Below are 26,906 nucleotides of genomic sequence, written 5' to 3' on the forward strand. Positions count from 1 at the left end.
TCACAATCGCTCACCTTTCATTCCTATTTCTAGCACGCTCTCTTGCCTCTCTCACGTCTATCCTCCTATCACCCAGAGCTTCCTTCACTCCATCCATCCACTCAAACCTTGGCCTTCCTCTTGTAATTCTCCCTTCAACTCTTGCATTCTTTAGCAGACAGCCAAAGAAGGTTATGAATGCAAGAGTTGATGGGAGAAGTACAAGAGGAAGGCCAAGGTTTGGGTGGATGGATGGAGTGAAGGAAGTTGTACTCGGGCATAAACATTCTTTGAGCTGAGCTGTCAGGAAACCAAAAGAAGTGCATGGATTTACTTAGGTTAGGTTTATTTTCAGTTGACGAAGGATGATGGAAGGGGGGGTGTTGATTAATGTCTTTATGGTTCAATTAAAGGAAGTGACGCAATAGCTGTATGGATCTGTATTATTACTAATCCGGCAATCTTGAATTCATGGTGATGCCAGATGTCAAAAGTATTATTACCTGGCTATCTCTGCAATAGTCAAGTTTGTCTTATTGGGATTGTTAATCTCATCCTTTTTGATAATACCAACGCAATTAGCTAATCACAATTGGTTACTGTAATTATTCCTGATTTAAGAGGGACTCTTATTATCAACAGTGAATAGGTTTATTAAGATCCAGAAGGTACAGTTTTCAATATTCCCAACGATTATTTGATTTATTTGGGCCCTAACTATGAAGTAAACATGTCCACCTCATAATGTTGGTAGGAGACATGAATGGACATTGGCCAGACAAAGTTGGTACTGAAGGGTATGCTTTTGGAAAGAGGAATTGAGGGGAAAACAGCACCATAAATTTTACTGGAACCAGGAATTTGATATTTTGAGTATGACATTTTAAGATGGTCTGAGGGGAAGTTATCATCACTCATACATTTTATTTCAGGTGTCCTCTATTGGGTCAAGTGAGAAATTTTTTTTTTTTTTTTTTTTTTTTTTTTTTTTTTTTTTTACTCATTGTAGTGCATTTTCTGCTTGAATCCCAAGGCATTCTAGATTGTCGTCTGTCACTTCTGAATAATTTTTGCATTATCCCTGGGGTCTTAGCACTTCTACTTATTTCTGATGGTTTTTTGGGCTAGTGCTTTTGTTCATAGTTTCTGCTATGTTATCAACATAGCTTTGAAAATCGCTTGTGGTTCCTTTGTAGGTATATTTGTTGGCCATTAAAAAAATGGAAGTATACGATGTTATGATAAGAGTCTTTTGTATATCGTCCAATCAGAAAATTAGTTTGATGATTGCAAACCTGTAATCTTGAGTGTTATTTGCCCAAGGCACTTTCAATTACATTTACAGTAACTGAAATATTATGAAGGGTTGATACATTGTTACCAAGGTGTATATTATATGAGGATTGACATCCTTCCTTAAACTTTTCCTTGTCTCTCACCATTTATTATTTTATAGATGTCAGAAGTCCTGTAATTATGTCTATTAACTCCTGTGAAATGCAATTTGAGAGGACTGTTTGTTTTTTCTTTTATCTAGGAACAAAGGAAAGTGTCTTTAATATGATTATGTAATGTGTTTAATATAGCCCCCTCTTCATGTAGTATTGTATGCCTTCTGGATGTGGATGTCAAGAAATAAGACATTAACCATTTGAAAATGGCCAACCAGGTAACATGAGATTGGGGTAGATCTATTTTTCTGTGATCCATTCTGGCTTGTTTATAAACCCCATGTTAGTTTTGAGTGTACTGGTTTCTCCATATCTCTACTGTACTTCAAGAAGCTGCTAGGGACATTGGTCTTTGGATTGATGGATTGTTAGTATCAGCCAGCTCGTTTGATTGGTAAAATGATTCGGATGTGTCGGGCATTTGAAGATTGGAAATGTGTACGGGAAACGGATTTTAATTTTTAATTTTAATGAGAACATTGCATGCTCAGGTTCAGTAGGGTTTAACTATTTAAAAGAGTGCAAGGTGACCCTCCAGATTTCAGTAATGTAAGTGTTTTCTTTCTTTTCTGCAAAACAGGAGAAAGAAGCTTGACGAAATGAATGAGCTGTGTCCCTATGATTTGCTAGGTCGTTGCAATGATGACTCTTGCGTCTACCAGCATCTTGCCCAGCCACAAGTTGAAAGACTTCCATGTGTGGTATTCCCCTCCAGCTCTAACATGGTAAAAACTGTTCAGAGTATTGACAGTGACAAAGGAATATCCAAACAAAGCATATCACTGAAAAACAACTTGTCTCCGGACAACAATTTTCTGCAAACCCTTGTAAGTAGTAAATCTAGTGAAAGCTACAATTCCCAGCAAACTTCTGTAAGTAGTAAATCTACAAGTGAAAACCAAAAGTTCGTAACTTGTCAGGGTGTTGACAGTGCCTCCTTAAGTTGTGCTGCAAATGAGAAGTTGTCATGTTTTGAGGAAAAGCTACTGCAGAGAGAGAGAGATGATACTATTATAGAAGAGTGCAATAAAGCCAATTTTGAAGGAAAGAATTTGGGTCTTGATAAAGCCGCTGAACTAGCTGTTGATAGAGAGGATTTGACAGGTAGCGGAAAAAGTTCTGTGGTAAATTGTGAAGCCTCTGATAAAAGTTCTGATAGCCAGGGACAGATGTCAGGTTGTGATAATAAGCTTAGTTTGAATGTACCCTCGAAAAGTGATAATCCAATCGAAGATAACAAGTTTAATGAGGCTCTCTTACCTATTCCAAGCTCTATAATTTGTGAGGAATCTGGTTCTTTGGACAATTCTTGTAATACTTATAATAATGTAAGAAGCTGTACAAGTTTGCTTGGGAAATTTGATTGTGAAGTACAGAGTGGTTCTGTTTCATCTGATATAATATATGATAATTCTACCACTGTTATGGGATCTTTGAACTCTAAGCAGGTGGTGTTGAGTGAAGTTGGTGAATGTTCCAATATTTCATCTCAAACCCAAAAAGTACTTGTGAAGAAGGAGTTGGAGGTAGAGCAGAAAAATGATTGTAGTGATGCTTTACAGCCTTCAGTAGGTAAAGGTCATAACTCAGACCTTGTCGGGTGTGATACTCTAGGTACGCTTACAGTATCAGCAGATGACCCATTGCCTCGCAAATCTGAGGAGGGTGACACTAACTGCACATATGCTGATTGTTCTTTAAATTGCTCTGGTGATATAAGAGCTGAAGATTACTTTAAACAAGAGCCGAAAAGTCAGGTACATGAGTGTACTGTAGATGACTTAAGAGTTGATGAAGAAAGTAAATTATGTCAGATCGCAGAGGACACTGATAAACATGAAGATAATGATAAAGTGTTAAACAGTACCGATGATGATGAAATTAAAGGTAATAATAATAAAGTGCGTGAGACTACTGAAAATATGAATGAGGTTAATGAAGATAGGAATGCACATATTGGTGATAGTAGACAGAAGAATGAATTTAAGGATACATGTGATAAATTTAGCTCTAAAGATGAAGCCTATTGTGCATCTTATGGTGAAACCCATTGCCCAAAAGTCTTAAATGGAAATTCCATTGAAGTGGATGAATCCCATTGTGATAGCACAGACCAAAACATACCAGCAGAGATTTCTAATGGAACTGGAGGTGACTTGCAGGGTTCCAAAACTGATCATTCTTCAACAGTTAATTCTGAAGTGAAACCGACTCTGGACACCGGGGGAAGGCAGACTCGCCAGAGACAGCAGAGACCCAGCATATCGAATAGAACTTGCAGGCGAGGCCGGTCAAGGAACTCTATGAGCAACAGTAATGCAGCAAGTTCTGGTGATTCCAGTAAGGGTAAGGCAAGGGGAGGTAAAAAACAGGTTGCTACCAGGACGAGGAAAGCTCGTGGTCGTGCTCCTGGAGGTCGGAGAGGAGCTAGATAGGGTTTTTAGTACTGTACTGTACTCTTTGACGTAAGTCTTGAAAAAGTCTTTCAAGTATTAGTAGTCTGTGCCTATAACAGCAAAGCTACGTAATTAGATGACTATTTTTCTCTTTTTTCCTGAGGTCATCAATTTAATATTTTTTTTTTTTTTTTATACAAAGTTTCAGCCTAACATGGTCCTTTCTTTTATTCAAGGCTTCCATCCCTCCTGCAAATTTTTCATAAGGTGGATGGGAATTGGTTTTCAGTCAGGATTTGTTTATGGTTTCACAGTTATTGTCTAGATTTAATAACAAAGATATGTGAAGATGTGCATTTCCTTGAGAGAAATACTTAACTGTTAACTTGATAGGATTTCAGGTTTTATTTCTTGGTCCTTTTTTCCATGTTAGAACTGTCTTTTTGTCTTCCTTGAAGTTCTATTTCTTCCTCGTCTCCTTGTGAACTATTTGTCTTCCTTGAAGTTCTTTTATTTCTTCTCCAACTCCTTATGAACTATTTGTCTTCCTTGAAGTTCTATTTCTTCTTCTTCTCCTTTTGAACTATTTGTCTTCAGTGGCTTTGCATCAAATGTATTTCTTAGTACTATTTATTTTTTTTTTATTTTTAAGGTTTAAACCAAATTATTCAAGAATATGTGCCATCAAGTCTTTCAAGCTTTGAAGGTGTCAGTTATAGCCTATTTGGAATTTCTTCATTTGTATCGCAGTTTCCCTAAGGATTAAAGGTCTTTGATCTTTGATAACAGTACTTGTATTTTTTTTATTGCTACTATTGTAATGCAGCCTATTTAATGTTGTAAACCAAATTATATACAGTATAATATAGTTGAAATCAGTGTCATGTACAAAAATAACAATTTGGATATCTCATGAGATTTTATGCCTTTTAAGTCTTAGGAATAGAAAAACTTTTTTTTCTCATTTTACTATTTTTGTTTATGGTGCTTGTTGCAGTACAGCATGATAATACTTATACCTAGGTTATAAGATTATTCTTTTCTATACAGTATCTTATAGATTTTGCGTACAGTGAGGCATTATTTTTTTTACAAATGCTTTGTTGAATTTATTTTTTCTTCAGTTTTTTTTTTTCTCATTCTTCCCGACCATATTTCTTTTATTTTTTTTACCCCCTTTAGAATCAGGTTTATCAGTACTTATTCTGCTCCTGTACAAAGTAATTAAGTTACCTCTCATATTCCACGTCATTAGTTTATTTACGTTGTGTTGATCTCTATGGAATGTATGTATTTTAACAAGTAATTCAGGCTGGTCTAGGTGACACTTTATACTAAGTAAAATCTTTAGGCATATTTTACCATCCACAGTCTTAAGTGAAGACACGTATGTCACCGATTCCCGTTAGATATGTGCAGGGCAAGACAACAGTGATAGGCAGTGCTTATGTTACAGAAGTAAAGAAAGTAGAGAATGTTGCTGTAAATAATTTATATAAGATGTATATATATGTATATAAGAATATTTAAAGTACAAATTTTAAATATTAAGACATGCATTTTGTTTTCTGTGAATATGCCAATTTTTACCAGGTTTAGTGTTATTTTTTCTTTAATTACCAACAGTAAGTTTTTGTTTCTCCTTAAACAACCTAAGTTTATTATATATGTGTAATTATTCTATTATGGAGTCTATAATAACCCATATTCTTACTAAGGAATGAAGAAACTTTGTTTTACAGGAAGTACCATTTGTCCAACTTAACTATGAATTTTTTTTTACTGAAAAATTTCATGGATGTTTATCACTCATTCTTGTCATTCAAATACCTAATAGACCTGTAATATTTGTAAACATCTTGAATATGACATAATTTGCTTACATGACATTGAAATTTAAAATCAAGATTTAAATTTAAGTTTCCAGTTCTGTTGAAAATTCCTTGTATGATAAAAGAACATTTATTACCTCACTAATGATTTTTACGAGTCTGGAGTTTCAGTTGGACCCGCAGAGCTTGCAGCCACCGCCAAAGTCCTCGCTGCTAACCCCACAAGGTAATGTAGACCTCAGGAGGCAGTATTGTTTTATTTTGAAAGTACTGGGACTAATTGCATTGTCCTTTTAAGGTGTTACATTGCAAACTCAGATTAGAGCTCAGTTTCAATATCATTATATTGTCATTTAGTTTCTGCACCTTCACAATTTATTTATCAATTATTTAGGATTTAAGTGATGGGTTTGAATTAGTATTTTATGTATCATGGTGCTTCTTGACACAGCTTTCAGCTTCATTATAAAGTCTTCGTAATGCTTAATTTTTGTTCTTATCTCAATTAGTTATTCCACCCTTTTAGTTATTCCACCCCTTTTTTTTTATTTATTTTTTTTTTTTAAGGTTATGATGTATAAGAAAAATATGTTTAAGGTATTTTAAAAAGGCAGGAAATGCATTTTAGTAGGTTTTAGTGTAATTTAGCACAAATAATAGAAGTGTATGGAAAAAGTGGGGCTTATTTCAACCCTTTATATATCATTCTATTGAAAAATCTTTATAATTTTATACTGTATACTGTACTAACTAAGGAATCACGCCTTTATAAATACTGTATATGAGTCGTTGCTTACAAGTTTAAAGAAATTGAGGTTATGAAATCAGCAGTAGTTAGTTTCCCACCTGTCAAACCAATTGGATCTTGCAAAATCTAATAAAAAAAAAAAAGTTGTAAAAGGGATTTTTTTTCTTTCTAATTGAAGCCAATGTAAATTACCCCTTGGATAAGTTATACAAATAATGTAATTAGTGATATAATTGATACATTATTTGTTTTTATATAAATTTGAAAAAATATTGAAATATTGTAAAAGTAAAATTGTTTTGATTGACAGACAAATGTTTGCAAAATCTCTAATAATCAAGTGAAAAAGATTTTTCAGATGATTAATACCTTTTCTCATATTGGAGGCGCTTTTGGTTCCCTCGGAAATAGTTTTCAATTTCGCCAAATTGAACAAGAATGGTTCCAACTTAGTTTTTGTTTTATGACTATCAAAGGGTTGAGATAAGTTGTAAGACAGTTTCCACTGTGCCATAACATTTCATTTAGATTAGTTTTCACAACAAATAGGAATCCTGGTGTACACATGTTAGGTTTATGTGTTACAAGATTTTAAGTAGTGCTTATTTAAATATTCTGTATGCATGCATGAAACATTATTTTTCCCATATCCACATTTTTTTTACTTTCGTTCCCTTTTTTGGTGATTGTCTAAAACAAAACTTGAAATAGCCTTAAAGAACTTATTCACTTATTCTCAGGCAAAAAGCAGTACATTGCTGAAGCCGTATTATCAATGTAAAAAAAAATATAGGGGAAAAGAAATTTGTATTGTTAATTTTTATTTGGCTGGATGTGCAATATTTTGTGTGAAGCTTTCGTTTTTGGAAACCAGTTGAGGCTCTTGTTTTCTTCTCTTTTTCATCCTCAAGTAATTATATGTATTGTTTTATATCTGTGATTGTATGCTGCTGTCCTGTAGTAAGTCTGTAGATGCAGTTGTGAAGCAGAACTCTAAAAGAAATTCTCCATGTAGACATACCTGTAAGTAGAATTTTAACTTGTAATGTCAGAATTGCGGTGTTAAAGTAGTTTCTTGGATGTTCAATCCGAAGACCAATTATTGTTATAATTGTTATTGAAATTAAATATACTTTTATTTCGAGAGGGTTCCTTAAGGTTAATTATTTATTTAGAAAGTATTACGTAGATTAATGAATCTTTCATCAAAGGGTTCCTTAAGGTTAATTATTTATTTAGAAAGTATTACGTAGATTAATGAATCTTTCATCAAAGGGTTCCTTAAGGTTAATTATTTATTTAGAAAGTATTACGTAGATTAATGAATCTTTCATCAAAGCAATGCATGATTTCACACTTAAAAGGTAAGAGGTCTGTTAATTACATTTGTTTATTAAAGATAATAAGATATTAATGCTTTATATAGTAAAGTGCTATTTCTATCAAGCCTTGTTTGAATGTATCTTGCCATTATGATGTTTGTTTTCGTGTTATGCAACTTTCTTTTGCTCTAATACTACAGTAAATGAATTTGTGTAGCATTTTTATGGTTTTTCTATTGCTTTATAAGGTATAAAATAGTCTTTACATTTTGACGGATGTTATGTAGATATATCTATCTTGAAGTTCTCTTGTAGATTTTGGATCTTTGAAGGGACAGTATGAAAGCTCTTAAAAGGAAGTTTTAACTGTTGTGCTAAAGTTGACCTGGTTTTTGATACACTATGCTACTTTAAATATAGTTTGTGGAATTACCAATGGTTATTAAGATTAAGAAGTTGTATGAGTAAATATTTGGTTGAATTGACATAAAGAATATTCAAAGAGTGGGTGAATTAAGCTTGCTCAAGAACAACTTTAATTAAGAGCTAGTTAAACTATTGATTAGAAAATTACAATACCCTTCTGGATCATGTTTTAAGAAATTACCAAGTTTAGGTTACTGACATTCAACTTCAGTTGCGGCCAAGTGTTCATACAAAATTTTCATCATCTCGACCCCATCAGTTATAAAGTGCTAACATTTGTCATCTCAAATGTTCCCATATTCAGTCTTGTCTTCCTCTTTCCTTTGGTAGGAACCAACTGCTCTTTGTAATTTTTGACTGCAATGATGTCAAGAGCTGTACCAGAATTTCACCAATTCAATGTTCAACATTATACAGTTTTTTTTGTCACTAGTAATTACTTGGTATTCTCTTTTCTGCCTTTTCCATAATGTGAAGTCACCTTGTTCAACAATTACTTTTTTTTTTATAATTGATTAGTGTCTATGCTGCTTCTAGGTAGAGCCAACTCTTCATTGTTCATGATGTAATTCAGGTAATTTTCACTTAAATTTTGGGTTTATTGTTCATTCTAGACCTAATGGGAAAAAAAAATGTCCTCTTAACCTAGACCTTACATCTGCCCTGTTGTTACCCCTACCACAAATAATGGGGAAAATTTCCTGTCCTGTCATGTGACAGTCATTCGTGTCATTTATAACTTATGGAGGAATGATAAATTAATATAGCTTGAGGGTTTTCCTTTTTACTTGTCACAAATAGAAGCAAGTTCATCATTTAGTTGGGATATTTTATCTTCATGTGTACAGTAAAGTTGTAGGGGAAGAGGCAGTTCTCAAGATTAAAGCTTTGCTTACTACCTTTGTGGTTTGAAAATATGTAAAGTATACATGGCAACTTCAATCAGTATTTACAGCATTTTATGCATGATTTTATGGCCTGATTTTACAAGTGAAGGGAAGTTCTGTCAAATACTTATTGGCCTCTGCTTCTTGCATCTTTCAGCAATCTATTCAACATTTTATCAGGAGGCATTGTTTAGCAGGTATATGAGCATACAGGTCATTGTAAAGATTAGATGGAATTTATGGTATTATTAATACTACTGCTAGTTCATCTACAACCTAGTTGGTAAAGCAGGATGCTACAAGCCCAAGAGTCCAGCAGGAGGAAAGGAAGTAAAGAATTAAACTATGTATGAGAATTAATGAGTAAAAAATATATATCATGATCAGAAGAGAGACATGTGGTAGGATGATCAGTACAAAGGTTAAAGCAAAGTTTTATAAAAGCATTGTTAGACCAGCCATACTGTATTGGGAAGAGACTTGGTCAATAAAGAAAGAGCACGAAAGAAAAATGGAAGTGGCCAAGATGAGAATGCTGAGGTTGATGTGTGGTGTCACAAAAAAAGATAAGATTTGGAATTAATTAATCTGGGGGACAGTCAAAGTACTGTTGAAACAATAACCCCATATAGGAATGGGAAAAGCTGAAGGCAAAGAAGAGGGAGGGACACCTCTGTCAACTTTTGAAGTTCCAGCAATTCAACTGCAAGATTAGGAAGACCACTCCACAATCTGGTCACAGCTGGAATAAAACTTCTAAAATAGTATGTAGAGTCTTCTGGTGAAAAAAGACAAGACTTAGAATTAACTGAATACCTAGTACTATGTACTGGATGGTATATTCTAGGGAAAATCTAAATGCAAAGAATGGTCAGAATTCTGAAAAATCCTATGCAACATGTATAAAGAACCAATTGAACTATAGTGACAAAGGTTATCATCTAGGTCTGGAATAAGAAATTTAAAAATTGGCAACTTTTTCTTCAACAAATTATGATAAAAGTCAGCCCCTGAAGACCAGACAGTAGAACAATATGCAAAACAAGGTAGAATTAAATAATGAAAACATTTCTTTAGAATAGATTGATAACTGAAAATCTTAGGCCAATTGAAGAAGAAATAGGCTAAATGTGTTTCTCAGAAGTAAATTTCCAAAGAATCATAACTAATATTTTGAAGTTGTTTATACAGTACTGTAGTTAAACATCAGTGCATATATTTGGAGTATGTTGAGGATCCACTGTCCTCAACCTACTTACCATCATACTTAATTTTAAAGCTTGACTTCATGCCCATAATGTGCACCATGCACTAATCAGATGGAATTGGTGGAGAGAGTAGTGTTATTGGCATATGCAACAAGCTTATTTTCTTGGCCAAACCACACTTTGTTTATACAGTAGTGGGAAAAGTAATGGACTTGGAATACTACCCTGAGGAACACCTCAGACCATATATACAATCATTTGTTTTACTGCAATTACCTTTCAAGAGTAATGTAGTTTTACCTTTCCTTTGTACTTGACTCTCAGCCCCTGAGTTTGTCAAATACAGTACTGCTAAACACCCTGGCCTCTCGTTAACTTTGTTTCACAGTTTTTTTCCCTCTTTTATGAAGTTAGCCATTTTTAGGCAGTTGGTTCAATGTGAATGAGGCCGCCTCTTCTCTTTGGAAGCCGAAAAACTTTGCCTAGGGACATTTGAGATATTTTTTTTCTTTTTTATATATATATTTATATATATATTATATATATATATATATATATATATATATATATATATATATATATATATATATATATATATATATATATATATATATATATATATATATATATATATATATATATATATATATATATATATATATATATATTTTATATATATATATATATATATATATATATATATATATATATATATATATATATATATATATATATATATATATATATATATATATATATATATAAAAAGATATAATTCAAATTTTATAGCATTTATCTTTGCAAAGATTTGTAATTTTAAAATAGTACTTCATTATTTTTCCTTTTAAATTAGAAACTGGTGACTCCATAGAGAGAATTTGCACTGGTGGTATTGCATGGTACCTATGTAAATTAGGAAACAAGAGGGTATTACATCTAATAAGTTTTAGAAAAGGCTCAAATTCACAATTACTGTGAAATAATCGAACATTTGGTAATTAAAGTATCTCCTGAGCATATGGTTGACACATGAAAGTGCACGGTAATAGTATTTTTACTGTGAATGTGTTTTTAAGAAAAAGAATTACAAACTGGTCTTCAGTTTCAAGTTCCCTATCATATTTTTATTATCATAATTATAAGCATTCTGTACAATATGTTAATGGCCTTGGGTCCACAGGTATCCTCCAATTCCAAGAGGGAAATAACGATGAACAATATGGTAACTGGTGAAATGTAGAATCTAGCTCTTCCTGATTTTTAATTTTCATTTAGGAATTGGAAACCCTTCTTTATACTTTCCCTTTTTGCAGTGATGGCTGAACCCTTGTTAGTTATAGCTCTTGATTTAACTGAATATTTTGATAAAGACCCTGAAGTTTAGTTGTGAGATGATGATAATGAATGGAAAGCAAACTGAATGGTGTTTATTTAGTATGTTGGTCAATGCATCCTCTCCAGTAGGAAGTAATGTGGGTTAGTCGGTATATGATAAGATTTGAGAATGACTAGAAACTACTGTACTGTATTGAGATTTTCATTTACCTGTACTCTCACGGTTTCATTAATTTTAATTTAAATCTGCAAACATTAGTCATTGTATCTGAATGGGTATGGGTGTTGAATTTTTAGATGTTGTTTATTCAAATTCTTGTGTCCTCTTAATCCTCCCATTGATGATTGCATAAAATTTAGATTTCATGTACGAGATCATATTGAGAATGTAGATTTAAATGCATGTTTCACACAAAAGAAAAAAGAAAGCACAACAAGGCTAACCAAGTTATTGTTTTAACATGAACTTAAAATGGGAAACAAGCTAATGTTAAAATATAAAGTTATTGTATTAAGATTGGTAAAATAAGCATAATTTTTATTTTGACATTGTTTCCATTAATGTTCTTGAGTGTTAGTTCATATGTTAAAAGTTTCCTGACATTTAGTATATTAAGGTAAACATTAGAATTCTATTCTAGAATTAAGATTGCTTTATCAGTGGCTAAGGTGGCAGGAAATCTGGTTTATATCGATTTAGCGGTGAAGAAAAGTTCTCGAGCTCATAATGTCTTAGAAATTTGATTAATGAAAAATACCTTTTAATTAGATCTGATTTGTTTAATACAGTATTGCATTATTAGTCTGTAGTGCTATATATGTTAAATGCATATACTTAGGTGCTTTGTTACTTAGTTATTTTATGAGCTCCTGCCTTATTATGTGTCAAGATGTTTTATTTTTAGGTATTTTCTTACTTAGTTTCTTATTTTTTCTTCTGTGTATTAGCATTAGGTTGTTAATTTTATAGCAATTAGCTGGATATAGGTTTTACGTTTTTTAATTTTTTTTTCTTACAGGGCATTGAAATGGCATTTGCAGGTTAGTGGTTTCTATAACAGTACCCTTTTTGAAAAAGTTTTTTTTTTCTTTATTCAGTAACTTTTCATAGTATTTGGTAAATTTTCATAAATAGTAATATGCTCATGATAAATTTTTCTTCATGTTTATAATTGAGTTTTTTTTTTTATTTAACATCAAAATCATTTGCACGTTTCATAGGCGAGCATGCAAAATATAATACAAGTTACGGCTACAAGTTTTGAGATTAAATGTTCTGTGTTTTGTTGCAGGTTAGTCTTTAAGGAGTACATTAAGTATAGTACAAAGTTGAGTTTTAATTAGGCTTAAGCGATATTTAGAAAACTAATATTAATTGCACTTGTCTCCTCATTTCTTCTGCACTTGCCTCTTGTATCATGAGGTGTGACTGTAACAAAGAGTAAGGATGTAACAGTATTCAGCTTTGCTTGTTGAACAAATGAAGTTTAGTTGTACCTATGATTTATCTCGACCAGTGCGAGGCATAGTTAATGTTTAGCAGGTGTCTTTTGTAAACTTCCCTTGCGTCAATTCTCTTAGGGCATCACAATATGCCAGGCAGCCTCACGAACAACTGATTGTAAATGTAATTTTTAGCTTTTATATTTTTTCAACCTGGTTTTTTTTTTTATGTTAATTTTTACTCCAGCTCAGTTTTCATGGTAATAGGGAAGTACAGTGTATTTCAATACATTATACAGTTCTGAGTTTTTTGGTATTTAATAGTCATTTTGTATGTTGTGTGGTCATCCCAAAGATCTCACGGCTGAATATTTGAAGAATTCTAGTTTCTATATTTATATTTAATTTGATAAAAAAATTACAAATCTTATCCAATTCTGTGTCTAGTTAATTACTGAGTGACCCTGCAGCTTTATTATATATATTTCATTATACAATCCTCTTTATATTTGTTAATTTTGGAGGTGTTATCATTTCCGTAAGGTGTATGAGTTTTTCTATGGTGAAAATGGTGGAATAAATTTTAAAATTTTTACTGTAGCTAGAGTTAAAGAAGTTATGATTTGTTAATCCCCCCCCCCTCCCGTAAAAATATTGAATTTAGATATAACTACTTTTGAAGATAGCGAAACATTATTTTCTTTCAAGATTTTATGTCATACCTGTAAAGTATAAGTACTTTGATGTAGTTGCCTTTCTGATTACTATATAGAATTAATAATGTAAAATAAAATCTTGGAAATGTATTAAATTATTAATCTGCATCAATTTTTTTTGCATGAGATTCAATCTATCTTCAGTTTTCTCTTCAATGTAAATGAAAAGTTGTAATCGTGTGTGAAAGTGGATAATTTCTATATTGTGGTATGATTTGAATAAGTACTGTTAACCATTTGTGGAAATCATGTATGAGTTAAAATATTTGCAGAAAATCTTAATTTACGCTCCTTACAAGTTATTTCAGATTAATGAGGTGGTAAATTTAATCAAGATATGATAGGAGGAATGTAAATGCTTTTGTGTTGAATGGTATATATATATATATATATATATATATATATATATATATATATATATATATATATATATATATACATATATATATATATATATGAGTTGATTAATATAGGTTTGTAGCTTCTTAATATTATGGGTTTAATGCAACTTTCCTATAGCTCCCTTGACTCCATAATTTCATACTTAAACTTATAAATTAGGTGTATTGGCTTGATAAGAAGTAATTTTTCATGTCCTTATCTTACCTTTAGTATAATTATCGAAGCAATTTTTAGGAATCATGTTTTTCCATGCTATGGAATTTTTTTTTTTTTTATCATATGTCCCTCAAAAAATATTAATTTGTGATATTTATACAAATCACTCTTGTGTTCACCTTGTAAAATATGTGAATTTGGAGTGTGAAAGTGTATTACAGTACTATAAATAACTCAGCAGCAGTAATAATTGAATATGTTTCTTTGTTTAGTAAATTTACAGTGTACATTGTATAATCAGAATTAATGCTTATTAATTTAGGATCCATTAATCATAAAGGTTACTACATTTTCTCAGGTACCTAAACTGTTTGAAATCATTGTGTACTTAACACCTAATTTTTATGTGAATTGAAGAGTATTGATTTATACAATCTGAAAGATCCAGTTTTGCATGGGATAAGAGTTTGTGAGAGCAGTGTTTATCAGTTTTGGTGGGGGTCCACTTTTTATTTAATCATGGATGAATGATGTGTTCTCAATATTATTGCGAGGAAAGGTAGATTACCTACCATTAAAACACTATTGCTAGCAAATCATGTTTCTCAGATTTATGTAAGTATGACCTGTGTGTGCATTGCTATACTGAAATTTGTTCCTAGAGGCAATTGATAATTTTCCATTTCACTGCTGTAGATTTTGTCAATGTAGAGAAAACCTACTTTAATCAGCATGTCACAATTCATTTCCCGGTGTGAAAGATTCGAATGGTTGTTGAATCCGCTCCCTTGCCAAATATTGATGCTCTATTCAATACATTTCAGGTGGAGGTGGTCAGCTCAGAAATTATGGTTGGTGGTGCAGCTGGGTAAGCTGTAGTAGTCACTCACAACTAACAACCATGTGATTGGCTTTTTACATGAACCTTTTAAAAGACATTTCTAATACTGTTGCTCAAGTGTTCATGATATTCTACAAACTTTTTTGCTGTACCTTTAGTTAAAAGTCTGTTGTGGGTGAAATTGATCTCAGTGGTTTGTGTACGTTAGAGGAGTGTGACAGGATGTGTATTCATGAGGATAGTCTTATCTATGTGGACTTCACAAATCACATTAGTTGAGCGGGCATTCTTTTATCCTCTTACATCTTTAAGCCACTTAATGTACTGTAAAATGTTTATTTCTGCACTGCATGTGGATCAAATTATTTTATGAATGGCTGCCCTACAGAATAGTGCTTTCCTGAAAAGTTTGCGTAGGTATAAAGTTCTTTGTCAATTAATATATATTTCCATTTCTATCGAGATTATAATGCTATGTATACAATGTAGGGGTTCATAGAATTGTTTTATGTGTGAAGTGTGTGTGTGCGTGTGTGAGAATTTTCTTATAATGCAATAGTGTGTTTTTGGATGTATGTATGTATGATTGGTTGATGTAGACAAACTACTGTGCTTCCATCCACTAACGCCTTGTGACTGTCAGACTCCTCGTCATCAGTCTAGAGCCGTTGAGGATCTGCCGTCAATTTGGAATTTCTTCAGTTACAGTATAGGATGTGGCTTTCGACCCATCTTAAATGGACATTTTCTTTATTCATCTGTGTCAAAACTTCCTGCTGGTGCTGTAAGTACAATCACTGCACAAGTTCGTATTTGTGCATGATTGGCTGTAAATTGTGCATATCGTGCACATCCTCTTCAAAAAAATAAAAAGTAAATGGATGTTTGTTTTATTTAGCCCTTTTCTTTACACTACTTTTTGTCTTGCTATATGTACATTGTCTATACTGGATAAGTATTGTTATGACTATGCCCTTGAAAATTCATAGGCAGTAGCTAAAGTGGAGTCTTAAATTGCTTGCAAGTGGTTATAATGTATAGTAGTTTGCAAAAGTGCTGAACATTACACTGTACAGTACTCATATATAAAAGCCACAATGTTTATTGCAGTTTCTGTTCATTCAGTGTACTGAACTGCTGTTGATAAAAATATTCTAGTTAAAGTGTGGTAATTTGTAAAAATATACACACTTCCTTCAGTCAATTCATGTTGAGGAACAAAAATTTCAAGTTGTGTATAATGTAAGCACATGGCCGAAAGTACCATATAACAAAGCAAAGCATCAAGTAATAAGAAATTAATTTAACAGTTTGTCAATATTGGAATTTGTACTAAATATGTCTCAGAATATGAGGTTTGGTTGGGTTATAGTACCAAGGATTTGGAGGATTACTCTTTCAATAGTATACGGGAAAATGAAAATGTCGGACAACTGAATTCTGTATTGATGCTCCCCTAGAGTGTTGGGCATTTCTTGTTATGCAGAGAAGCACCAATAAAATTCAGTGGTTTTGTGATCAGGGTGAGTTATATTTGGCCATTTTTTATAACAGCATTTTTCAATATCATCTGTAAGCTAGAGGCAGTTTTATTCAGAAAAGAACATGTAAATTTTGCGCTGGAAATCTTCATCTACGCCTTCTTGAAATCAGAAGAACTCAATCTCATTGATATTCATGTAAATTTGATGACAAAAGTGACAAAAAAAACCAGACCTTCTAGATATGCACAGCTTTCTTGTTATATCTTTGTTTACCTTTTTTGAGAAGTATACAGTAGTTTGAATAATTCACTCTTGAAATCCATTATTCAAAGATAAAAGATTTATTATATATGCTATTTTGTACCACCACCAAGTGTAAATAGGAATGATACAAAGTACAAACTTTATCATGTATTATGGTATGACACTGATATATCTATATTATTGGATCTCAAATCTTTGCCGTAAAAGTTTATTTCTGAATATTGGTCAAGGGAGATTTGCATTACTGTATTCTTTCATTCCATAGCTGTGCCCATAATTCATTAGTCAATGTGCCTGTGTTCATGTATCTGCAAACTACCAGAAACATCTGGACTTGTTTGTTCCGACACTAAATACAAACCCTTGCTATTTATAGAGATTATACTTTCGGCGAAACCATAAGTCCTTTAGCGTAGTGTAAACCACTCTTCCACTAGTTAGCACGGGGTGAGGATGGGGGTAGCCGGCTACACTGCTCGCACACACCTACGTTGTCTTCACTTTTCTTTTGGCTCGTAGAGTAGATTCTTCTCAACTTTTTACTAGCCTTTGAATGTAATTTTTTTTTTGTTTCTTACTAATGTTTTTATATATATTTTAAACAATCATGTAATGTTTGAATATATACAAATATTCCTCTATCGTTACAGTGAGTGTTGCTGTTAGCGTAGGCGGTATACCCCTTGGGGGCGGAGAAAGCTTCTCTTACGTCCTTTCCTCCTTTGACACCGGACAACCCGTAAGCTGGTGGCCTCCACTTTTTCCCAGAGTGCAGCGACAAGGCCTCTTCCGCAGGGAAGTTGTCTCGTGTGAATACTACTGTGTTTCCATCCACTAATGCCTTGTAACTGTCATACTCCTCGTCACCAGTCTAGAGCTTTTGAGAATCTGCCATCAGTTTGAAATTTCTTCAGTTACAGTATAGGCTGTGGCTTTCAATCCATCTTCAATGGACAACAACATCTGAACAGAAGTTCAGATGTTGCTTGCTCCCTGTGAGTTCAGCGGAGGGAAGACCGCTTGTACCGCACCCAGAGCTGGATTTTGGTCTTGCTCCTCTTCGCTGACGACTTGGGGAACGCCTTTCCTGCCCGTGGGTTAGGTTGTTTCTCCCAAGTGGTTTTTCATGAGGTAATTGATTTTAGATAAAATTGTTGTATTTTAAATGTAACTTCATTTGGGGAAGGGAGTGTTTAATCTTTAGCTTGTTTCTGTGCATCTTTGGGGACACTTTTTCCCGTCTGAGGGTAAGGTTATCCTCCCGAGGGAGCTCGTAATCGTCACTGGTCAACTCTTCCACATGGGCTGGTAAAGCACAAGCCTTATTATTGGCACTTAATACTGTATCCCACTCTCTGCTTTCACATAAGCAGGGTTTTCAGTTCCTGATGATTTCATCATCTTATCTGATCTTTGAGAAGTCAGTGTATACGATTGGCTGTCTTCACCGGCTTTCCAGTTCTCATCAGCGTCCATGAACATTTTCTTTGCTTTACAAGCACTGGTACTACTTTTTTCCTTGCTTAGAGTTGTTCAAGTTATTTAAAATTCAGCTAGTCTTCATCCACACACAACTTGTCACAAGCATAAATTACTCATTATTTTTGGTGCAATCTAATACAGTGTTGTAGACTTCATTGCATTATGAAACATTATGCCGAGTGTCAAAGATACAAAATTTATAAGGTATTCAATTCCAATTACCAGGTACCAGGGTACTGCCATCAGTGGTAGGGTGCCTGGCATAGTCCACTGTAAGAGTAAGATAACATTTCCACTAGGGTTTCAGTACCATCAATGCAGTTCACATGAGCTGAACTACAGGCATTAATTGAGGAAGTGGCTTCAGCAGTGGCTGCACCCACTTACTATCCTGTTAATCTTCCTCTATGATGCTTTCTAATCCATCTACTTTTATTTCATGGTAAGCTATAAGGAGAGCGAATTTTCCCTGTAGCTCAAAAGATACCAAGGTGTCCCCTTTTGATTGGTTACCTGCTCAATAGCTTCTTGTAGTGTCTGTAACCTGGCCATCCTTCTGAGCTAAGAATGGAGTTTTGTGGAAGCCTATTTATAGATCTACCTGCTGAGTCATCAGCAGCTATCTGGACCTACTTGGGTACTGATATGTGTACAGTATATGGTCAGTCTCTAGGAGTCTAGGGCATTGTCCAGCTAGGTTATTGATACAGACCCTTGCTGCTCATGAGCAATCGTTAGACCCATTAGAGTATGAGCGAGTCATTCCATAGGTTTTAGGGCAATTTATAGCTAATAAACCATTTGAAGCAATTAATAGTCTATTTTGAATCCAAATTAATATAAGATGGCATATGGCCAGGATTGATTTTACACAAAGAAAACTGTTACTCGTGTAATACTTATAGGTCTGTAAGTACCATCAGTGTATAGTGTCTTGATTGATATACTGTAGGCATTACTTAATAGTCTTTCCAGTGTTCCTATAGCATCCAGGTACACTTGCTTCATGTCTTTCTATTTTACCTTCCATTCCATTTACTTTCTTCCATCTTGCTGTTTTAACCTTTTCTAACTTACTTTATAGGGAAACTGCAAGGGTTTCTCCCAATTGCTGACCTATATAACTCAGATTCATAAATCCAATCAAGGTTTCATTGGATGTTATTTAATTTTATTGTTGCCCCTGATTAGAAAGTAATGATGTTTCCAGTTTCCCTTGCCCCATAGGGACGTAGTACCTGAAGTGCACTGTGTGTGTTACTGAAGGGTCTTAAAGCATCTCTTCAAAGCATATTGGCTACCAGTTTCTTTCATGCTATTTCACCTCTTCCTATCTTCCATCTTGTTGTCCAAACCAGTTTCAGGTTTTACTTAATAATGCTATGGCAGGAATTCCCCCAGTTGCACCCCAGTGCTGAATCACTTCTCTTTGGGCTAATGTTTGGGTGTTTGCTCCAAATTCTACAAAATCAAATCCAGAATCTTTCAACCTTTCATGTTTGGCATTCCAAAGAGAGTAATATTTTGGGGCTCTTGTGTTAATCTTTGAAAATAAGTTACTCTGTCTAATGATGAATTCCATCTTCTTGTATGTTGGCTACTTATATTCCTTACATGAAAAATTAACACTTTATGGAAATACAGGGGTTAGTCAATTGAGTGTGACTCCCAAGCTCTATCGTAGGTTACCATAACAAAAACTAGGCCCATTTGCTTTTCCATACCAAGAACATGCTTCATGATTAATTCTACAGTAGGGTAGTGTGTTGTCATGATGATTATTATCTAGAATCACTTAGTATTGCATTAATCCTAAATGAAAATGCATGAAACATAGAATTCATGACATAAGAAATACAGTACGTACTCCAAGGGAATGTTTTGTCACCTACGTTGTCGTTATCATCCTCATGGATTTTATAATGCATGGAACAGTCGGAGATGGTGAAGAATGGTTGGTGATAGGAATTTAGCAGACCTTGAGTATGCTGATGATGTCCTTGTTAGCAGAACACCACAGGATTTTCAATGCATGCGTACCAGAATACATGAAATATCACACGGGGTTAGGCTGAAGATAAATACAAGAATGATAGATGATGAAAACTGAATGTGCAATGGAATATGAAATATCGTTGGAAGGAGAGAGGATTAATGAGGCAGAATCATTTAAGTATTCTATGATCAATACTGGATCTTTAGAATTAGTTTAGTGAAAGATTGAAAAAAGCAAAGCAGACACTGGCTAGGTTAAGTAAAATTTTGAAATAAAATCGCCTGAGATTACATTAAAACATTAGACTATATATCGGTGTTACCATATGGTATGGCGATGAAACAATCTCCAATAGATTTAGATTTGAGAACAATGCCTCTGAAGGATATTGGGAGTTCAATGGCAGGACAAGATTAGAAATGAAACTATAAGAGAATGAGATGAGATCATGATGAAGGGTAGAATGAGGGAGATGGTTTGGGCATGCTGTTCGCACTCCCCAAGAGAGATTAGTTCATCAAACTTTCAAATGGACACCGCAAGGCACTAGAAGAATAGGAAGCCCCAGACCTACATAGATGCAGAATATATGAAAATTTTGATTGTAAGTGATAATATATTTTCATATAAATAAATATGCCGTGCTTGTGGTCGTCTTGGACGGTAGCTTACCAGCTAAGGTTTATTTTGCTTCAATTATTCATAGTACAGCTCTGTCACCAAGAATATAATCAGCCTTCAGAGCTCTATTGGGAGTTTGTTCCTCAGTCTTTGGGTTTCATATTTAATACCCCTGCTAAAACCTTTAGAGGTAGTAGGTTGGCCAAGGCACCAGCCGCCCGTTGAAATACTACCGCCAGAGAGTTATGGGGTCCTTTGACTGGCCAGACAGTACTACGTTGGATCCTTCTCTTTGGTTACGGTTCTTTCTCTTTGCCTACACATACGCCGAATAGTCTGGCCTATTCTTAACAGATTCTCCTCTGTCCTCACACACCTGACAACACTGAGGTTACTAAACAATTCTTCTTCGCTCAAGGGGTTAACTACTGCACTGTATTTGTTCTGTGGCTACTTTCCTCTTAGTAAGGGTAGAAGAGACTCTTTAGCTATGGTAAGCAGCTCTTCTAGGAGAAGGACACTCCAAAATCAAACCATTGTTCTCTAGTCTTGGGTAGTGCCATAGCCTTTGTACCATGGTCTTCCACTGTCTTGGGTTAGAGTTCTCTTGCTTGAGGGTACAATCAGGCACACTATTCTATTTAATTTCTCTCCCTCTTGTTTTGTTAAAGTTTTCATAGTTTATATAGGAAATATTTATTTTAATGTTACTCTTCTTAAAATATTTTATTTTTCCTTCTTTCCTTTCCTTACTGGGCTATTTTCCCTGTTGGGGCCCCTGGGCTTATAGCATTTTGCTTTTCCAGCTAGGGTTGTAGCTTAGCAAATAATAATAATAATAGACATGCATCTATGGCCTGCTAATAACTAATCCGTCTCTAACTATTTTCTATTGACACGATTTGTTGGCTTCACGATGTGCGGGAATTCTCTATATATTTGGACGTCTGGTTCTGATAACTTGATCAAGTTATCATTGCACATAACCACCTTATACTCTAATCTAGCTTTGATAGACATTGCAATTTGATTACTGGAGGAGCAATCCTTTCTCGATGTGGAGCATTTTTCTATCGATCTTTCTCTGTTTTATATAATTTAAGTTGCATTTTAGGCACTTAAGTGGCCCCCAATAAACGCACAATTTTAATTGACAAGTCTGAACAAACACCTAAGTTGAATGGTGCAAATAATGGTTTTATTGGAAAATAAAATAAATTCACTAAATTTTAGCGTATAATGTAGTACTGACATGAAGAGCAGTTGTAAAAGTTTATATATATATATATATATATATATATATATATATATATATATATATATATATATATATATATATATATATATATATATATATATATATATGTGTGTGTGTGTGTGTGTTTGTCTATATATATATATATATATATATATATATATATATATATATATATATATATATATATATATATATATATATGTATATATATGTATATATATATATATATATATATATATATATATATATATATATATATATATATATATATATATATAGAGAGAGAGAGAGAGAGAGAGAGAGAGAGAGAGAGAGAGAGAGAGAGAGAGAGAGAGAGAGAGAGAGAGAGAGAGAGAGAGAGAGAGAGAGAGAGGATTATATTCGATTCGTAGAGAACGTTTCTAACTGTCACGTCTCCTTCGTCATTGTCCATTGTTTATTATTTACTTTGTGTACGACTACAACATTCATGATTTAAAGCTTACGAGGTTGTCTGAAGCTGTTGTAAGTCTTGGTTTGAATAATCAAGATAAAATATTCTGAAATCTACATCATTAAGGTCAGTTTATACTGTTGCAGTTTCTTGATGGCCTAGTCCTAGTGTGCACTTAGTGATAAGAAGCAGTATATTTAAGGTCATTCTTGCGTTACTGTCACCAAATCACCTGACCTGACCATGGTAATTATTTGGTTGGTAATCACTCCAGATACAATCAGCGTAGGCTACCATCATTGTATCTCAGATGGTCATTACTTTAAAGTCTTTGTTAGGTTACTTTTGGACCCATACCCTGGCCATATAGCCTAGGCCCTAGGCTGTATCTACTTTTGGCCTTCTGTTTCCCCTTCACCATTTTCCCCAATTCCTTCTTCTTTGCTATCCAGCTTCTAACTTTCATTTCACTATCCAACTACACAACTTATCTCGGTACCAAATGGCATCATTGACCCCAGATTATATGGTCCAAAATCCTAGATTTTAAAGCTTTTAAGTACCACTGGCAATCCGTTGTCGTCCGATAATGAATCCAAACCGTCACCCTTATAATTATTTTATTTCTATTTTTTTTCATTATAGCAGTCGATTTTATTTAAGGCCGATTTAAGAGTAATCATAACGCACGGTATTTGTTTATTTTGATAGTGATAATTCCATTATGTTGTATAGTTCAAGGGCGTAGGAGTGTCTTTCTGGGTCGAGCTCTAAAGTTTGGGGTCACTGATGACGCGGTGTCTGGGGGACCTCCCCCAGATTTTTTTTCTTTTCTGAATGAGGAAACACCCTTAAATGCAATTTCTTGACAGCCGACAGGTGACTGTAGCAGCAGAAAAATCATATTGGTATTTGTTTACAAGAGCACACTCTCCATTTACTCCAAAATTGTGCAATCCTGCAGCTCTCCTCATTATGTACAGTAATTAGGAGGTTCTTTTAAATACTGGGAAAGCAAAAAAAATAAAACTAACATTTTAAGTTGTGGGAGGGGGGAGGGGAGTGGGTGGTGGAGGAGGTACTAAGCGATCTGGAACCAACATCGTCAACATAATCAATCAAAGAGAAGTTCGTGGCATCAGCGGACATCTGATATATATTCAGAATATATACTAAATTAAAAACGGATCAATTACTAAAAGTGTTGCTATTCTTTTAATTGTATATTTTATTTGGTAATACTTGACAATTAATCTTATCATTTTTAAAGAAACTTTTTATGAGAATGACTTTTCATTGGTGAAAAATTGTCAGGCATCCTTAGGCAGTAGTCAATAGATGGCGTTAGTGTCATGCCGTTTCCAACAATGACTTTTCATTTAAACTCTTACCTTCTTCAATTGTCCTGACTTATATTCAGGGGCTGCCATTCAATTTAGGACAATCAACTTATTCCTGGCTAGCCTATCTATAACAAACCAAACCTTGGCATCGGCTAATACCGTGGACATCATAGGCATAGGCTAATACTCCAAGCCTAGACTTAAAGTTAGACTTGACTCTTGCTGTGGAGAAGGACCGATCTTCATTTGTAGTGGAGGTTGAGGGAAAGGCTGGTTCCCGGGGTCTTTTTATTCGTACTTCTACAAGTGTTAGTACATGATAGGTACTCCAAATTGGTACCCTGTAATACAAAGTCTTCATTTAGGACAACGATCCTATGCCAAACAACATGCAATTCGTAGCCTAGGCTAAACTGTACTCTTACCTAACCTACTGGTTATGCTGCACAGTTAGCCTGGCAACTCAAGAATAAACACTTTCACAATTCTGGGAATAATATTGCACATCTTAACTTATGGTTGGTGGCACAATTCCAACCACATAAAGTAGTTTCAATACTGTATTGGCAAAATTATCGTAACCTTATTCGATAATTCTGTTATTGCATTTAAAAAAGATAACCACAATAGACAATACCAAGTGTTATTAAAACACATAAATTATAACTAAAATAAGTGCATAGGCTACCTTTTAAAAGGGAGAAAGTAAGAATTTCACTTAATAATAAGGGGAGCAACACCGTTTCCCCTCTACACTGATCTTTGTCGACTTGAAGAGTGCGCTCAGGACTCAGAGCTTACCAAGCACAGCTACGCCCGAGGCTCACACAACTACGCCTTTGTTTACCTTGTGCACTCAATCATTAACTCTTGACCGCAGACACAACTACTCATTTGTTACGCCTCTCTACACCTTTGTGTCACACTCGATCCTCCACCATCTCAACCACGTGTGGCTAACAACATTTTGATGAGATGAAAACCAATTCGTTTATTAAGACCAATAATCGTCAAGGGAATTACCATTCAGTTAAATGAAGCATTTCTGTCATTACATTAGTGTAGCAAAACGTCGTCCGGGAAAACTAGTCATTCTCAAAATAGTTTATTTAAAAAAAACATTAATATGATTTATATAAAATATTTACTTACATACATATACCAAAGGCACTTCCCCCAATTTTGGGGGGTAGCCGACATCAAACAAAGAAACAAGACAAAAAGGGGACCTCTACTCTCTACGTTCCTCCAGCCTAACCAGGGACTCAGCCGAGTTCAGCTGGTACTTCTAGGGTGCCACAGCCCAACCTCCCACATTATCCACCACAGATGAAGCTTCATAATGCTGAATCCCCTACCGCTGCTACCTCCGCGGTCATCTAAGGCACCGGAGGAAGCAGCAGGGCCTACCGGAACTGCGTCACAATCGCTCGCCATTCATTCCTATTTCTAGCACGCTCTCTTGCCTCTCTCACATCTATCCTCCTATCACCCAGAGCTTTCTTCACACCATCCATCCACCCAAACCTTGGCCTTCCTCTTGTACTTCTCCCATCAACTCTTGCATTCATCACCTTCTTTAGCAGACAGCCATTTTCCATTCTCTCAACATGGCCAAACCACCTCAACACATTCATATCCACTCGAGCTGCTAACTAATTTCTTACACCCGTTCTCACTCTCACCACTTCGTTCCTAACCCTATCTACTTGAGATACACCATCCATACTCCTTAGACACTTCATCTCAAACACATTCATTTCTGTCTCTCCATCACTTTCATTCCCCACAACTCCGATCCATACATCACAGTTGGTACAATCACTTTCTCATATAGAACTCTCTTTACATTCATGCCCAACCCTCTATTTTTTTACTACTCCCTTAACTGCCCCAACACTTTGCAACCTTCATTCACTCTCTGATGTACATCTGCTTCCACTCCACCATTTGCTGCAACAACAGACCCCAAGTACTTAAACTGATCCACCTCCTCAAGTAACTCTCCATTCAACATGACATTCAACCTTGCACCACCTTCCCTTCTCGTACATCTCATAACCTTACTCTTACCCACATTAACTCTCAATTTCTTTCTCTCACACACCCTTCCAAATTCTGTCACTAGTCGGTCAAGCTTCTCTTCTGTGTCTGCTACCAGTACAGTATCATCCGCAAACAACAACTGATTTACCTCCCATTCATGATCATTCTCGCTTACCAGTTTTAATCCTCGTCCAAGCACCCGAGCATTCACCTCTCTCACCACTCCATGAACATACATGTTAAACAACCACGGCGACATTACACATCCCTGTCTCAGCCCCACTCTCACCGGAAACCAATTGCTTACTTCATTTCCTATTCTAACACATGCTTTACTACCTTTGTAGAAACTTTTCACTGCTTGCAACAACCTTCCACCAACTCCATATAACCTCATCACATTCCACATTGCTTCCCTATCAACTCTCTCATATGCTTTCTCCAGATCCATAAACGCAACATACACCTCCTTACCTTTTGCTAGATATTTCTCGCATATCTGCCTAACTGTAAAAATCTGATTCATACAACCCCTACCTCTTCTAAAACCACCCTGTACTTCCAAGATTGCATTCTCTGTTTTATCCTTAATCCTATTAATCATTACTCTACCATACACTTTTCCAACTACACTCAACAAACTAATACCTCTTGAATTACAACACTCATGCACATCTCCCTTACCCTTATATAGTGGTACAATACACGCACAAACCCAATCTACTGGTACCATTGACAACATAAAACACACATTAAACAATCTCACCAACCATTCAAGTACAGTCACACCCCCTTCCTTCAACATCTCAGCTTTCACACCATCCATACCAGATGCTT

The 26,906-nt window shown here is 34.6% G+C and overlaps 2 protein-coding genes across 4 annotated transcripts in view; both read left to right on the plus strand.

Moving 5' to 3' along the window:
- The window catches only part of LOC137647318 (uncharacterized), a 54,574-nt gene extending 38,550 nt beyond the window's left edge, over positions 1–16,024 (plus strand). For 2 of the 3 annotated variants that reach the window (XM_068380715.1, XM_068380717.1), the window contains exons 8-10: positions 2,011–5,884; positions 12,604–12,625; positions 15,126–16,024. In XM_068380715.1, coding sequence (XP_068236816.1) covers positions 2,011–3,865 — 1,855 coding nt within the window. In that variant the 3' untranslated portion in view covers positions 3,866–5,884; positions 12,604–12,625; positions 15,126–16,024. Of the gene's footprint in view, positions 1–2,010; positions 5,885–7,367; positions 7,565–7,692; positions 10,742–12,603; positions 12,626–15,125 lie in introns of those variants that run through there. The other variant, XM_068380716.1, reaches the window with a different exon arrangement.
- Positions 16,025–22,787: 6,763 nt separating this feature from the next.
- melt (melted) overlaps positions 22,788–26,906 on the plus strand; it is a 137,912-nt gene continuing 133,793 nt past the window's right edge. The window contains exon 1 of the mRNA XM_068380721.1: positions 22,788–22,806. The gene's annotated coding sequence lies outside the window, so the exon portion shown is untranslated. The remainder of the gene's footprint in view (positions 22,807–26,906) is intronic.

The sequence above is a fragment of the Palaemon carinicauda genome, chromosome 9, assembly GCF_036898095.1.
Source record: "Palaemon carinicauda isolate YSFRI2023 chromosome 9, ASM3689809v2, whole genome shotgun sequence".
In the NCBI taxonomy this organism is placed as follows: Eukaryota; Metazoa; Arthropoda; class Malacostraca; order Decapoda; family Palaemonidae; genus Palaemon; species Palaemon carinicauda.